This window comes from Papilio machaon, chromosome 24, assembly GCF_912999745.1.
Source record: "Papilio machaon chromosome 24, ilPapMach1.1, whole genome shotgun sequence".
NCBI classification, from domain to species: domain Eukaryota; kingdom Metazoa; phylum Arthropoda; class Insecta; order Lepidoptera; family Papilionidae; genus Papilio; species Papilio machaon.
Window position 1 is genome coordinate 4,336,385 of NC_060009.1, and position 16,141 is coordinate 4,352,525.

Below are 16,141 nucleotides of genomic sequence, written 5' to 3' on the forward strand. Positions count from 1 at the left end.
ACTGAAATAGAAAACAAGTATATATTATATCTAAATACTGAAATATAAGTAATATACAATAGTCATATGTAACTTGTGTATATATTTTCTGTAAATATAATACTAAAATATGTTTAAATAATGACAGTCAATTGAAATATAGAAAAATAATATGTAATAGGAATAAAAATATAATAATATTATATAATTAATATTTATAGATACAGAAATTATGAGGAAAGAGTTAAACTAAAATATATTTACAAAAATATACAAATATACTTAAAGTACTTAAAATATTATTCAGGTGGATAGAAATAGTATTCTATAAGTTATACATTATGAGAATATAGGACTAGAATGAAATTAATAAATACATAAACATACAACAAATTTGTTTTAAAACAAATTCAACGAATACGGATACCGTATTGGGTTATACAATACTAATATAGTATACATACAAGATCATACAAATTCAGAACAACTTTATGAAAACAACAACAATCTTATTTTTAATCGTTCATCAAAACGTTGAATAAATACTCAAATAAATATTCCTTAAGAATAACATAAATAGCTATGACTCATCTAAGCCCATACAAAGTCAAATTCGATTAGCAATATCGATAGTTTTTTTATATAAGATAATAGGGCATCCGCAACACAAGCGGGTGCGCTGCCGCTCTTTGAGGAAATGATGCTTGCTTCTTGAAGGTCCCTAAGTCGTGGTCAAAGTGTGACAAAATGTATAATTACGTGAAAGTCCCGTGATGTGATGTGTGTTCTATTCTTGAAAGACCGTAATTTAGATACTGGTTTGGAAATACCGAGCATTTTAATTTTCCGATTACCGATATCGCTTATGTTACTTTGTCTTAAGGGGCTGCATCGCTTAATCTGATTTAATATGACCGGAGTACGCTAAGTTCTGAGCATCATCGATAGACCGTCCCCAACCATGTCCACTGCTTGCGAAGTGCTCTTCGTGATGTGGATGTGCTACAACCTCGTAGCTAGTTTCTTGGTGTTTACTTGCTAGAAGCTTCTTCAATGCAATGATACCAGCGACTAGAAGTGAGATCTTAGCGAGGAGGAGAGCCTTGACGGCGGCAAAGGCGATGATAGCCAAGAACAGAGGAATAAGGGCCATGATCTTCAGTTTAGCGATCGCTAAGAGTGGGATGAGTTGCTTCAACTTCTTCTTTTTGCCACGAGCTGGAATGTAAAATAAATATTAAAATTTGGTTCTGTTATATTAATCTTAAGATAGATTTTAAAGAGGAGATCTTAAAGAGGAGAATGTGGTCATGACTTCTTCGAGTCTTGACCGAACCCGACATGACTCGAAGAAGTCATGACCACATTCTCTTCTTTAAGTAGATTATAATCTGTCATGGTATGCTATTTTTCATTCTGGAAAAATGTGAATTGCCCGTGAAATAGAATTGCTTTTATTTTCATAGTACACAAGGACCCAATTTTTTTTTTCAAAGCGGCTGAAGTCACAGACAGTAGCCAGTAATTTATAATGTTTTAAAATGAACTTGAAGGGACTCTTTTTACTGTTTAGGTCGAATGTTAAACAAATAAGTCTTCCGTTATTCTTGTAATGTTTCTTCTTTTTCATTATTACTTTGAACTTTCGAATTTGTTTTTATTTAATAAAGAAATGTATTAAAAGATTTCTTAAAATTAATAACTGAATGACAGTTACGCTATTCAATAATGAATGATTGAATGATTCGACAGTAAGCAATGATGAATCATAATTGTCCATCAATGGTGAAACAACTTTCTTTCCGGAACATCATGGTAAGATTTCACGATGACTTGACCAAGGAAACTGGTTTGAAAGCTTGGAACATAAGGATTCCGACTACGGAACTCGTCTAATGGCCGTAATAGGAATTCCACTTTGAGTTCTACTTTAAGTTCCACTTTCTTGACCCAGTGGGCGTTGTGTTTACTAACGTGTGATCACGTATTACACACCTGTTAGGCATACGAATACACTTATTTGCAAAACAATTGGGTCAAAAGTATTCCATTCTTTTTGTACCTTTTATTAATAATGGATGTTATATCAATTTAAATAGAAGTCAAGTTTCAGATATTTTACAAGTAGATTTCTTTATTTAGTTTAAATTCATTTGTTTTTGGTAATCTTTGGAACTGTTTAATATAATGCGATGAAATTATGTAATCTAATTTTTTTTATTTGCGTTATTTAATTAATTTATTTCTTATGAGTACCGTTTTTACCGTTGATTTCTGAGACCGAAATTTCTATATAAAAGATATCGTCATCCCTTTCATTATCATTGACAAAACAGGGATGACAATATGTTTTAAACGGAGATTTTTATCTCAGAAATCCACTGTAAGTCACATATACAGATAAGCAATGTGGCTTAAATAAAAGTTTTTAATATAAGTTTTCGACAGACATAATAGTAAGGACTGGTTCACATTTACGGCCGTATAAACGTACTTATGGTAATATAGCGGCCAGTGACTCAGTGAAAGTCGTCAGATCCTTGATGCGGGAGAAAGTAACTAAAATTGTTATTTAACAGAAAGGAAAATATTAAGATCAATTAAACAAAAACCGATCGTCGGAAAGTAAAAGTTGTTTCGGAAAGTTAATACAAAAATTTCAGAGTCTTTTAAACAATTGCTCCATACTTCATCATTGAATTGAAAAATCTGAAATAACGTTTTCTAACTTACTTATAAGTTTATACGTCACATGATTTATTTCTCTTCCAAATTGTATCGAGATCTGAGACAGAGTTTAGTCGTTCTGGAGTTAAGTTATGACAAAGAATGTATACAATATACATGTATACATTCTTCCATTCATCCTTACCATTCCATTCTCACCTTATGTGTAAAAAAAATGCTTATCAAATGTCCCATGTTAATGTCGAATTACTAATTAAACATTAAAAAAATACTAGATTTAATTAATTAACCCTACTGGTTAGTTGCTATTTTTAGTAACCTAATTAGATAAAAAATATACGACAATTTATTTCTAAAATTTGAACAAATACTAATTACCCACTAATTTTAGTTATTTATGGATATTTTTTTATTATAAGCTAATTTTATTTATTTATTTTTAATTCAAAGAAAATGTTAGATTATATCCGTCTAATTTAAAAATGCATTGTTAATATGTGATGTATAAACTACGTTAAAAAATACAAACTATTAGCGTTATCTTTTATTTGGTTAACATTGAAACGCAGACCGTGAACTAACGTATTTAACTAAGCATTTCTTTTATTCTCTCTACTGTTTACCGACCCACATTGTTGTTTGTTTTACTTATTTGTGTCTCTTATTTCATTTTCTTACTTCCTTTTTGTTTCGTAACTGACGTAATAGTTTGTGTATTGAAAACGAAAGTACTTGGCGAAGTTCCAATAACTGAGATTTGTGTTGTATTTTAGACTAACTGTCGCCGGCAACTTCGTCCGCAGGGAATTAAAAAAAAAACTTATTTAGTAGCTAATGTTTTCTTCCAGACTATGTTCTACATCTATGCCTAATTTTATCGAGGTATGTTGAGCCGTTGTGGAGATACCTTGTAACAAACATCCATCCATCCATCCATCTAAGCATTCGCATTTATCATATTAGTTAGATTTATTTGCATAACTGATTGAATTTATTAAGTAACGAAATATTTAATTGATGCAAATATTTAAAGCATTTTTTTTTTTACTTTTTTAGTAAGAATCATATTGAGGTCAAAAATAAGTTTTTGTATAATCTAGACTAGTACTAATTATAACAGTACTATTTGTATAAATTTAAATGGAAATATTCGGAATACATAATTTGATAAAAGTTTTTTTTTTACTGTTCGATATTTAAATTATATCAAAATTAGTTCATCAATTTAGATCTTTTTTTTATTAGAACATTGTTCCGCAATAGTCGTTATTTTGCATCTAATAAATAATAATATATGTCAGTATTAAAACTCACCCTCTTCCAAGGATCGCTTCATGCCTTCAACAGCTGATGTTGGTAGTTTGAACTGTATAACGTGATTCTCTAAGAAGTCAGCAGCTGAATCCAATAGTCTTGATTCCACTTGAGCTTCTCTTGCTTGTGGTTCATCAGATAAAGGTTCAAACGCCCTCGCCGACCTCGGGGATCCAGTACCAAGAAGTGTTACTCCATCAGCCAAATCCATCTCTCTAGCAGTCGACAGCGATTCAACGTATTTCAAAGCCTTCTCCTGCAACCAAAAGATAAACTTAGTAATCACGGAATACACAAACACTTCACAACACTACACTAGACACTAAAGTACCTTTAAGCACAAAGATACGTCGTTTTCAACACACTCCTTCACAACTCCCATAACGCTGGTCATCAATCCTTGTTCTTTCGCATCTTGGTCGAAGGCAGGCATAGCCCGCACAGTCGCGACCAGAAATAGGGCGAGTAAACCTCTCATCTTGTCTACAACCCCAGAAAGCTTAGTACAAAGTGTGGCTACGGTGCATAAGACGGACTGTTTTAAACGCATCACCCCACTACCGGCCGGACAAGAAAAGTGAACCCAAAGGCGGTCCGATTAAAGCGGCACCAACGAAATAATTTCACGTTAACACGATCAATTTAATGTGTGTTAGAATTTTGGGTTCATTCACATAGAATGTATGTAGTAGTAATGTTTTTGTATGTGTGTGTACTTGTTCACGGATCAATGGTACTACTTACGTAGGACAGGCTACGGCACGGATGCGTTCAACACTAGATAAAAACTTTCTTGATACTATGAATCTAGTTCACGTTTTATTTTTATAATCGACTAGATATCGCCTGCGACTCTGTCCGCGAGGAATTAAAAAAACTTAATTAGCAGCCTACGTGTTCTTCCAGACTATGCTCTACTTCTATGCCAAGTTTCATCATCATCGAAATCCAAGAGCCGTTTTGGAGATACTTTTTTTTACTATATTATTATATGTTGAGTTCAGTTTGACTTACTAGTGAGAGTTTCATATAAATAACAAGTAAATAATTAAATTAAAAATCATCAATCCTGACTTAACTCATGTTCATCTCTGGGAAAGACTTCGAATAGATTATCATCTCTTACTTTCAAAACGGTACAATCGTTAAGGCTTATAACCATGAAAATTAACCTTCTGTCAGTCGGAAAAATATTTTTTTTTAAAATAGTATAAAAGAAATCTTTTATTCTTATTTTACGTAATGATAATGAAAACCATTAACCAAGATAATGAGAGAGCGTCGGTGGCTCAAGGTTAAGTACTTGACTTGCAATCTGCAGGTCCTGGGTTCGAATCCCATCCAGGCCATGTACAAATGTGTTTTTCCAGTCTCGATTTACATATGTACATTTATAGAATGTTCTTACAATGAAGGAAAACATCGTGATGCTGCACATATCTGAGAAATTCAATGATATGTGTGAAATCAACCCGCACTAGGCCAGCATGGTTGACTATGGCCTAGTCACCCGTAACTTAGGGTAGGCTCCGAGCCCCTCAGTGGGGACGTATAGTGAGCTGATGATGATGAATAAAAATACCTGTACAAAACCTTGTACGATCAAATAACAAAATACCCAAATCCATATTTAACTACGTAAAGAAAGTATAATGAAATCGTTTACTTTTGATACAATTTATTTTTAAATAAGAAAACGATACGTGTTTTAATGAAGACTCATATGTCTAGACATACTTTATTATATTTGCATTTATAATTTTAAAGATCTATATAAATTTCGGAATTATATAAAACCGGAGAAGAACAAATTAAAAGCTTATTTTTCACTAGTAAGATCGTAAAATAAATATGTATTACAAATCTGAATAAATCTTACTAATATTATACATGCAAATGTTTAAATAGACGTATGGATGAACGGATGGATATCTATCCATCCGTTCATCCGGATGGATACGGATGTTTGTTTGAAGATATCTCCGGAACGGCTGAAGGGATCTTGATGAAATTTGGTACAGATGTAGAATATAGTCTGGACGGAGTAGCGGGCGACGCTAGTTCTAATCAAATTAATAAGAAACATTGGTAGATTAAATCTGTACTTAATGGATATGTTAAATATTCATCACAAGAAAGCTTCATACAGAAATATAGACTGTTTTTATTATCATTCGTACTAGGCCGGTCACAACTAGCATTTAAAACATGAACCGCGTGAGAGTCGCATACTTCCCATAAACGCAACAATTATAATTTACCATGAAAGAAAGCAAAGTTTTATAAGTATATTGGTGTTCTCATCAAAAACAATGCCTACTGAACAAAAATCACATGTTATACTTTCCATTAGTGTTCTTGAGTTCTCGTTAATTTTATTGTTTTACTTTATACTGAATTAAATGTTGTTTACTGCGTTTATGTTACATTGTATTCAAGACTAGCGGTTGTCCGCGAACTTCGCCATCGCGGAATTTAAAATAAAGTAGCGTATAATATTCCTGCATGCATCAGCTACTTTTCCGTTAAAGCCTCATTAAAATCAATCCATGCAGACAGACAAACAGACAAATTTTAAAATTGTTTTTCGTCATCAGCAATGCAAATACTCTCTCTCTCTCTCTCTCTCTCTCTCTCTCTCTCTCTCGATCTCTCTTTTCGAACTCTAATTTTGTTAATATATATAGATATAACTCAGTAAATTGTGTGCATACTTAATTATTTCAGTTGATGCCTTCATAAACAAGAATACTCCCGTAAGCTAGAGGAGGAGGCAAAGACGCGATATTAACACACCTGCTGTATTGAATAAAAAGAAATCCGATGTTAATACTTCCATCTAATTTCAAACGTATTTAGTTTTTGTTCATCTTTTTAATTTGACTTCCAGTTAAAATAAATTATTGAGGAGAATTAAAAGTAATGCAAATTATTATCAAGTATCATGATCTTTTGGTTGAACTATACGTTGTCGTGAAACGTACGTCATAAAACGACGTCCACTTCATTGCGGTGTCCGCAACGAGAGGATATTTAATAGAAACCTAACACTTTACAGATATAATGTTCTATCTTCTATTATTCTTCATAAATCAGAATAAATATTTCTTAGGTAGATGGTTTGTCCCAACAAAAAAAAAATCGATGTAAATTAAACTTTTAGCTACCACTACGATAATATTTGCCAAGTGTCAATTTAAAGAGTTGTAGAAAATAGTGTTTACGATAATTGTTTTTTTGGAACTAAATTATTTTTTAAACTAAATATTATAATTAAGAGTAGTCAACGACTTTGATTGCAGACTATTTACTTAATTCACTTAAGTATCTTATCCTTAGTAAGTGGATAATGCGTTCGACATACAACGAATACAATTATATCATGTAATGTTGTTTTGTAGACATGTGACGCTAATGTGACCATACATTTTAAAATCAATTAAGGAAAATGTTGTTTTTAACTTTATTATTTCATGAATAAAAAAATACTTAAAAAGAAAAGAAAAGCGTTATTAATTTAAGAGTTATTTGATATATAAAATTTTAGAGTTGAGACGGAATAAATAATTCCATTAGTAAATAGGGGCGATTAAACGATTGCATGTAAAATGTTAGTAAATTTTGATAAAAAGTTAGCTCTGTTAATAATAATTGAACTACCTGAGTAACTTTTTAAAATAATTATTTTCCTTTCTTGTTAAATAATATTATATTTATATGGTATACTTTACCTGGAAAATATGGACATGGCTACGATAAATATAATGTGGAATTTCCTAGTAAAATGGGAAATGTCTCACAAAATCAAATAACATGGTAACACTATAAAAATTAGTTACAACTGCATCTGGTCTTTGCTTTCTTTTTTGAAAGAAAAAATCTGACCACAGAATAACTTTAGTGATGTAACCTCATTACTTTTTTTATCTCAAACTCACGTTTTTTGTTCGTTTTTTTTTTCATAATCTATTAAAGTCACCGACCTTCGTGATTCACTTAATAGTAGACTGTTAGTTATCTAGATCTAGATGGTAGAGTATTTTCTCAAATTAGTAATTACCTAATTATAAAAATCCAGAAAAAAGTCGACTAACTGAGGTTCTAATGGATGAAAGTTATTTCTTACGTCATTTGTTTGTTTTATTATTTACCGGTGCAAGATACTCTATGACCTTCTGAGGAAGAAGATGAATTGAACCACAAACATGTTTCGACCTCATCGTCACTTAACATCAGGTGGGATCGTATTCAAGCGCTGGCTTAATCGACTAAAAAAAAAAAATGACACCATCCTCTTCAAAATCGGTTCATTCGTGTAGCCTCTAGGTCGTCACTTTGTAATAGTTAAACAAACCAACATACAGAGAAACGAACTTACATACGCTGGAAAAACATTACCCTCTTTGTCAGTCGGTTAAAAAATAACCAGACTACGGAATATTAACATATCAATGCAGATCTTCTACGTACTTCACCGTTGTTGCCCGACTAACGAAGAATAGTCGCGTAGATAGTATTTTGTTTGTTTTTGGACAGATGTCATTCGATTTGTATTCTTTCTTGTACGTAGTTTGATACAGTCAAGCAACTTAAGTTTACATTAAAAGATGAGAAAGGTATATGTACTTAATACCATGTATACATGTCTAGTAATTGACAACGTGAGAAAAGTAAATAAGAACAAATAAGGTCGTTTAATTACTCGAGTTGTAGCAAGACAGCTTTCAATGCAACCTATCATAAATGGAGTTGAAACTTTATTGCTTAGAGTATCCTGTCTTCATCTATATAAATAAAATTGTTTCCGATGTGAATCTAGAAAAACTAGTAATGGATTTGGTGAGGTTTAGTCCTGAGAACAAATATTGAAACAAACATTGCGATTGACTTAATTTTATTCAAGTTGTTTAGTTTTACAATCAAGTAAAATTTAAATTCATAAAAAATGGCTATCTAATTCTTATTTCACTTGTTTAAATATTATGTTTCGGTGGAAACCTAACCTTACTTATTATTACAAAGTCCCACACAACCTGTAACTGAGTTGTTGTTAATTTGTGAAAATCGTGTGGAAAGTGTTTATAATTTTGCCTGATTTATACCAAAAGTGAAAACAAGTGAACGTCAATCACGTCCCAACATATTGCTGTGATAAAATCGTTTTATTATTATTATACTTTACCCATGACTTCATTTACACATATTTTGTTTGAAATTGGTTATTTCGCAATAAATAAATATTAATTTAAGGTCTTCATCTCTCCGTAGTATCCCGAATAAATATAATTGTTGCTATCATCTGAACATTGATTATCTTCTCTCCAAACATACCTATAATTTTCTTCTAACCATCGAAGATGTGTAATTGAAGGGAATTATTAATACATTGAGTACTTCTGGAGATTTGATACTTTCACCGGAGTTCATTGACCTCACGAACTTACAATAATATAATTAAAATATAATTAAATTGAATAGTTTGTGTGTGGTAAAAGATTTGACATCATTAGCACCTTATTTTACTTCTTGCTCTTACTAATAATATAAATGCGAATGTTTAAATATAAATACAATTTATACAAAATATAAATTACAATGTCTTTGTGGTGGCTCAAGGGTTAAGTACTTGACTTGTAATCTGCAGGTCCTGGGTTTGAATCCCGTCATGTACCAATGTGTTTTTCGATTTACATAAGAGTACATATGTACATTTAACCGACGTTCTTTGGGAAGGACGGTTTAGGAAACTAATGGTAGTCGGCAAGCCCCTCAGTGGAGACGTATAGTGAGCTGATGATGATAACTTGTATACATGAAGGTCAAGGGAAATCATTAAATATGTCCGACATAAATACCATTGCGCCGTGTCCGACATAAATTGTGTCGTATTTTGGCAACAATGCGAATTCAGTTTACATTATGCATGAACTTCATTGACTGATACCGTTGGCAACACCATATTAGACGTATCGTATATTGAGTAACACGATCAGTGAAAGTCTAAATAATAAATATACATTTGACATAAATTTTATTTTAATTTTAAATATAATTTGAAAGTCTGAATTAATCGGAAATGTATCAAAGACAAAACAGGATGTTATTTTAAAATGAATTAATAATTTATGTTTAATTACAAAGATTAATATGAATTTAGAAAGTTTTTTTTTCTTTTATAAATTTTCAAGACTTCCCTAGTAACTAAGCTTGTTATATAAAACGAATTTCTTTTTTGAAAAAATAGTAACAAGTAATATATGTAATAACATAGCTGATAAAGTCACTATTTACGTTCCTCTTTAATTTAGAACTCATATGAAAATTAGCTTAAAAAATGTATCATAATAAAAAAGGTATTATTATAAATAAAAAAAATCCGAGCAACAAATTGTTTAATTGATTTATTGTGAACATAAATAAATAGATATGTGAACTTCATGGTACATTCATTGTAAATAAACAATGAAATGAAAAATCATATTTGCATTATTTATTATTAGCACCATTTATAAAAGAATTTGTATGAATATAATAATAATAATAAATAATTGAGATCTGTAATATATATTATAGAAAATATAAAGTACGTATAATATTATTTATTCGTATATCAAATTACATTTTGAATGGAATTGTAAGAATCATATATAAATAAATATAATAAATGCAAAATAATATTTACATATGTACATTTTATTTAATAAATAATATTTTAATACTATATTATGCATACTTTAAAACTCACACATACTATATTTCCATATATATATTAGTGATATACAACTTTTAAAATATAATATATATTATAATACTGATAGATAAATATATAAATATATATATACGATATATAAAATGAGTTAAATAACATTTTTATCCTAGTTATAAAATTCCTTTCATTATAATATTAAAGCATATCCAAAGACTTTTATCAATATACCTTAGTATATTAATATTTAAAGTTATATACAAAATTAAATATATGTATATCTTAATAAATATAATTTAATATAATATTAATATATAAATAAGAGTATTGAGGTACTTTTAAAATAACTTAGTTAAAAATAAATATATTAATTAGTAATTTTATATAAGTTTTGAAAAGATATCTAAATCCGAAAATGGCCGATGTATATAACGCTTTTATGTATAACTTTTTATGTTTCTTGTACTTATTTCTATAAAATCAAATAGTATTTTAATTATATTTTCGTATTCTTCTATCTGTATATATTTTTTCAATTTTTTTTTATATGCATGTGTCACATTTACGTGTAAATAAATAGTGCTTATTAATAAATTAGTTTTCAGTTATTATAATAATTTATTCAACGTCTTTGGTGGGTTTGGTTAGTGCGCGTATGCTTTGTAAGCTAGGTCGTGGGCGTTGTCGAGTGATCTGAAATAAATTGGGAATAAATATTAGCGATTACAATTTAATACTCATAATTATTTCTTCCTCCAAATTTTCGAACAATTAAAATTAAAGAAAGAAGAGTCAGTACATTTAATACAGTAAAATAAGACATATTACTAGATTGGCTCCAGAAATAGAAGGAAGATAAAAAAGAAGTACTTTCCATTTCTATTTTTATAAAAGAGCCAAAGAAATGGAAAAGGCAGCTCAAAGAAGCAATTATATGCGACTAGATGCCACATACGTTCACAAGCTATACCTGAGTCATGCCAACATTAGATAAAAAAGAACATAAGACAAAAAGAAAGATAGGACTGAAAATAAGACATGACAATTTTGAAGGATAAAGCCACTTAATTCCTTAAAAGAACCAACAAGCTTTAACGCTTTTGAAGTACTGCTTTATACAACAGTTATTCGAGACATAAATTTAAAGTTTACATAACAGATGAAAAAATATCTCACCTGCTCCACCCAGAGCCGCCATGTCCTGCAGATACAACAACCTCATGTGCCTCTCCACCACTGCTAGAGGACAGCAGTTTCTTAAGGCCGATTATACCGGCGAGCACCAGCGCTAGCTTCGACACGATCAGAGCCTTGCCCGCGAGTAACGCAAGAGCACCGAATGCGATGGGTACCATCATACCGCCGATGAGCAGGGGAATCGCTAGCAGGGGAGCGATCTTCTTTCTCCTGCCTCGGCCTTCTTCGAATGCGCCTTGCAAATCAGAACCGGTTGGGAATTTGATCTGTAACGTAATCAAATTATAAATTATGGGTCAAATTGTTGGATGTCAATTCACGGTTAATGATAATAATAAAACTTCCATTGTTATCATCATCATCATCTTCCTTTCCTTATTCCACTCTATGTGAGACATACAAGATTTCCGTTTTCAAAATAGATCTATCATTCGTATTTAAGTCGTCATCCCCTTTTTATTCAAGTCACGTTTCACATTATCCATCTTTCACTGTACCTACCCTTATTAGTGTACCCCTCCACATTTAAAGATATAGTCATTGTGGCAATAATTTCTTCTTAGTGTTTCACTATTTATTTTATTTTAAAAACATGATAATTGAATATTTAATGCTTGTTATTTGCCCGAAAATTCTTTGAGAATTCATACTGAATCTATTTATGAATTTTTGAGTGCTAATTTTTGTTATCATACTTATATTATAAATGCGAATGTATAGATGGATGGATAGATGTTTGTTTGAAGGTATCTCCGGAACGGCTCAACTGATCTTAATGAAATTTGGCCCAGATGTAGATCACAGTCTGGAAGAACACATAGGCTACTTATTAAGTTTATTTTTATTCCGCGCGGAAGGAGTAGCGGGCGACAGCTAGTTTTACAATAATTTACGTGCTAAAGAAATGTCAAAGTTACGGATTATCGAATGTAAACACGTAAATATAAGAATTTTGTAGTTTAGACTATTTATAAAGTATATTATATTATACAGTATATACATATGTACTCGTATATAGTTAATGCATTAGTAAGTCCAAGTTAATTAGTTAGTAACGGTTGTTAGTGAAGTAGGGCGTCACAAGAGCGGTTAAATAGAGTGTGCTAGTGAAAAAAGTTGTAAATATGAATTAATAATGTGAAATTATAAAGATCCGTGAAAGCGGTCACGGTGCGTTGTGTACGGTATGTTGTATTTTTTTAATGCGTTCTCGTGGTGGAATTGATTTCGTGTGATTTATTATTCGAATAATCATTACTTGGTTTCCCTTCTTTGCGTGGTGTTATTTTTTTTTTGCTGATATTTTTCTATGAATATTTATTAGAAGAAATAGGAGTGGTAATTTTTTAATTTTATAAAGATTCTGGCGCGATATTTTGCTTTAGAATTCTACATACAATTTGACGATTTTTTAGTGATATATCAAGATTGGATTTGGTACTTTTTAGCAAGCAGTTTAACAATTAATCGTTAATCGTTAACTGTGGGTTTTTGAGACCTAAATCTTCTTTAAAAAAAATACTGTTATCTTTGTTTTATTAAAGATAATGACGGGGATGACGATATCTATATATATATAAAAGAAAGTCGTGTTAGTTACACTATTTATAACTCAAGATCGGTAGAACTGATTTAGCTGAAAATTGATGGGGAGGTAGCTTAGAATAGGAACTTTTTTATCTTGTGTGCATTGTGCGTGCGGACGGAGTCGCGGGTAAAAGCTAGTGTTTTATAAAGAGATTTTGGTCTTCCGCTAAGTAAAATAATTGACAATTTTATGATAAATGATCAGCAAAATACAGTTTTACATTAAATATCGTTAGTAACATCAATGTGGTTTTCGAAAATAACATTCTTCTTCTTACTTCTGTACAAAAAAAAAAACAAGTATAGCGTAACCACGAATATAAAAATCCTGACATGGGGGCGCTTCAATCAGCTTCTCCATTACACTGCTGTGTAATGTGCATAGTGAAGTTAGTTGCATGTCCGCAATATGACGCAATATGATGAGGGTTTTTATATTCCTGGTTAGGCTATAACAATATATTTTATGCGGGTGTTTGAAAATGGAAGAGCATGGTTATAGTGCGGTATGACACAGTGTAACTTTATAATGTATTTCTTTTGATCACATCTCGTTAAACTAGTGACTTTACTAGTTACAGTGCTCCACGAACTGTGACAAAATGCTTGCACACTACTAGTTAGTTGTCATGTGCTACCAAGTGTCACTAATCTTTACTCGAAATGGAGAAATTTGTTAATACTTGAAGTAGCTCAGTATATTATTTAAAAAATATGATTCATGCTTTCTCATAACGAAAATCCTATTTCTAAAATTTTTGTCTGTCTGTCCGCAAGTCCGCGATTATTTCTATTGACTTGACGGGACTTTGATGGGAAACTAATAAATATGGTAATGTTAAGGCTACTTTTTTTTTAAGTAGGCGCTGACAAAGGCATAGGCGACCGCTATTACAATAGTTTGATAATAGCATAGTTATGGTGATTATTTTTGTGAAAAAACTTGTTAAACATAAGTACTGAGGCATAAGAAATAGCAAAGAAGTTACAATCGGACTAAAATCCATAGACAAAGGAACAGTGCTTTTAGTACTCGACTTATCAGAAGTTATTAACGGTTCCATACTTTTTACTTTGTTATTAGATTTGTTTGGCCGTTTTTGACATTGACATCGGGACGCCTATGTGCTTTTGTACTTAATTGTACTTTTGACCTTTTGACCAGTAAAGTTGATCTCAATATAATAAAATAGATACTTTTTAATGTTACATGTTGTCAGAATTCGGCAGTAAAATTAAATTCGTTTAATTAATTTGAACACGTCATGGATCCAAATTTTATTACTATTACATTTTAATAGACTGACATTTTTTATTGTCAGAACACGTGTTGAATAATGATTACCATGATTCATTTCTATTGTGGGTGACGGGTAATCTGACATTAACCCCGTTACTTACGTCATAATTACTTACGTTACGTCATAATAGAACACTTGGATATGTTTGACATTGGTTAAAGAAATTAGATTGTCTTGTTTGTGATTAACCAGTGTTGATTTTTAGTAAAATAAAAAAGCTCTGAAAGTAAGTTTTTTTTTTTTTGTATGTTTAAACCTCTTCATATTGTTTAATATGTAGTAAGTAAGAATCTTTAAAGAGTAATTCGCATTTAATATTATGTCTGGATTTTGATCAGCAGTGAGTGTTATGTAATTTTAGAGTCAAATTTATATTTTAGTACGAGAAAGGATTTGACGATTAACTATCAACCTCTCAATTGAATAATAGTTACTTAAACAGGGATTGGAAATTTTCTCTGTTAATTTTGGGAATTTTGTCTGTTAATTTCCAGATAGTTTTTTTAATGTTATTTGTGTAATGTTTATACTTTACCTGGATGGTATGAGTTCGCATGAATCCAACGATCTTGTCCAAAATAAGGCTGTCCAATGAGTTCTCGTCAAGACTCCTTGGAATCGCTTCTTCAGTTTCAACATTTTCGATTGCATTCTTGTCCTTTGAAATTGTAACTCCGTTGAGTAGATTTATTTCATCGCTCTTCGTTATTCTTGTTAGAGCTTTGGCTAATTTCAATTTGAGACAATTACCAATTTCACTGCCACTGCAATCTTTATATGTTTCATACGCGATCTTCAAATCACCCAAAACACCGTCCTCTGAACTTCTGGCTTCTTCTAATTTGTTCTGATGCGTTGAAGCTGTTCTGCCGGTTACGGCGACTGCCAGAGTCAGAATTAGGAGGTAGTTTGGTACCATTTTGGCTTCGTTCGCACTTCGTTGCCTATTGGCACTCTGTTTGGAATTAGAACAGTGTTGGCGTTTATATGCGCTTAGTGTCACGCTACAGTGGGTGTTACCGAGAGGGATGCATCGATGCATTTATGCAGTTGTATGTACAATCGGGAAGAAAAGTCTTATAAAGGGTATCTATTTGTATTGTACTTTACATATCTCGATATTTTCTTCTCAGCTAAAGTTATAAAAAAGTTATGTATAGAATACAAAATTATCATCTGATTATAATTTAAAAAAAAATCATAGTCTTAATTCAACCGATATTGTAACAATTACTTACAATTACAATGTTCCGAATCTCGAAAAATCTGTATTCTTAGTTCTGTAGTACCCTTTGATATTGTCTTCAATGCTTTAAAGTTAACTCTTTGGAACACCTACCATAGGTTTCTTTCTGAGTTCAAAATCAAC

General features: G+C 31.2%; 2 protein-coding genes across 2 annotated transcripts; both read right to left on the reverse strand.

The window, feature by feature from the left end:
* Window positions 1–861: 861 nt before the first annotated feature.
* Window positions 862–4,511, reverse strand: LOC106708596. The gene is made up of 3 exons (XM_014500137.2): window positions 4,313–4,511; window positions 3,982–4,237; window positions 862–1,197 (listed from the first exon to the last, which is right to left on the reverse strand). Exons 1-3 carry the CDS (start codon window positions 4,457–4,459, stop codon window positions 875–877), a joined length of 726 nt encoding a protein of 241 aa, XP_014355623.1. The 5' UTR covers window positions 4,460–4,511; the 3' UTR covers window positions 862–874.
* Window positions 4,512–11,191: 6,680 nt separating this feature from the next.
* On the reverse strand, window positions 11,192–15,791 carry LOC106708278. The gene is made up of 3 exons (XM_014499760.2): window positions 15,308–15,791; window positions 11,864–12,150; window positions 11,192–11,380 (listed from the first exon to the last, which is right to left on the reverse strand). The coding sequence occupies exons 1-3, from the start codon at window positions 15,689–15,691 to the stop codon at window positions 11,332–11,334; spliced, it is 720 nt and encodes a 239-aa protein (XP_014355246.1). The 5' UTR covers window positions 15,692–15,791; the 3' UTR covers window positions 11,192–11,331.
* Between the last annotated feature and the right edge of the window lie 350 nt (window positions 15,792–16,141).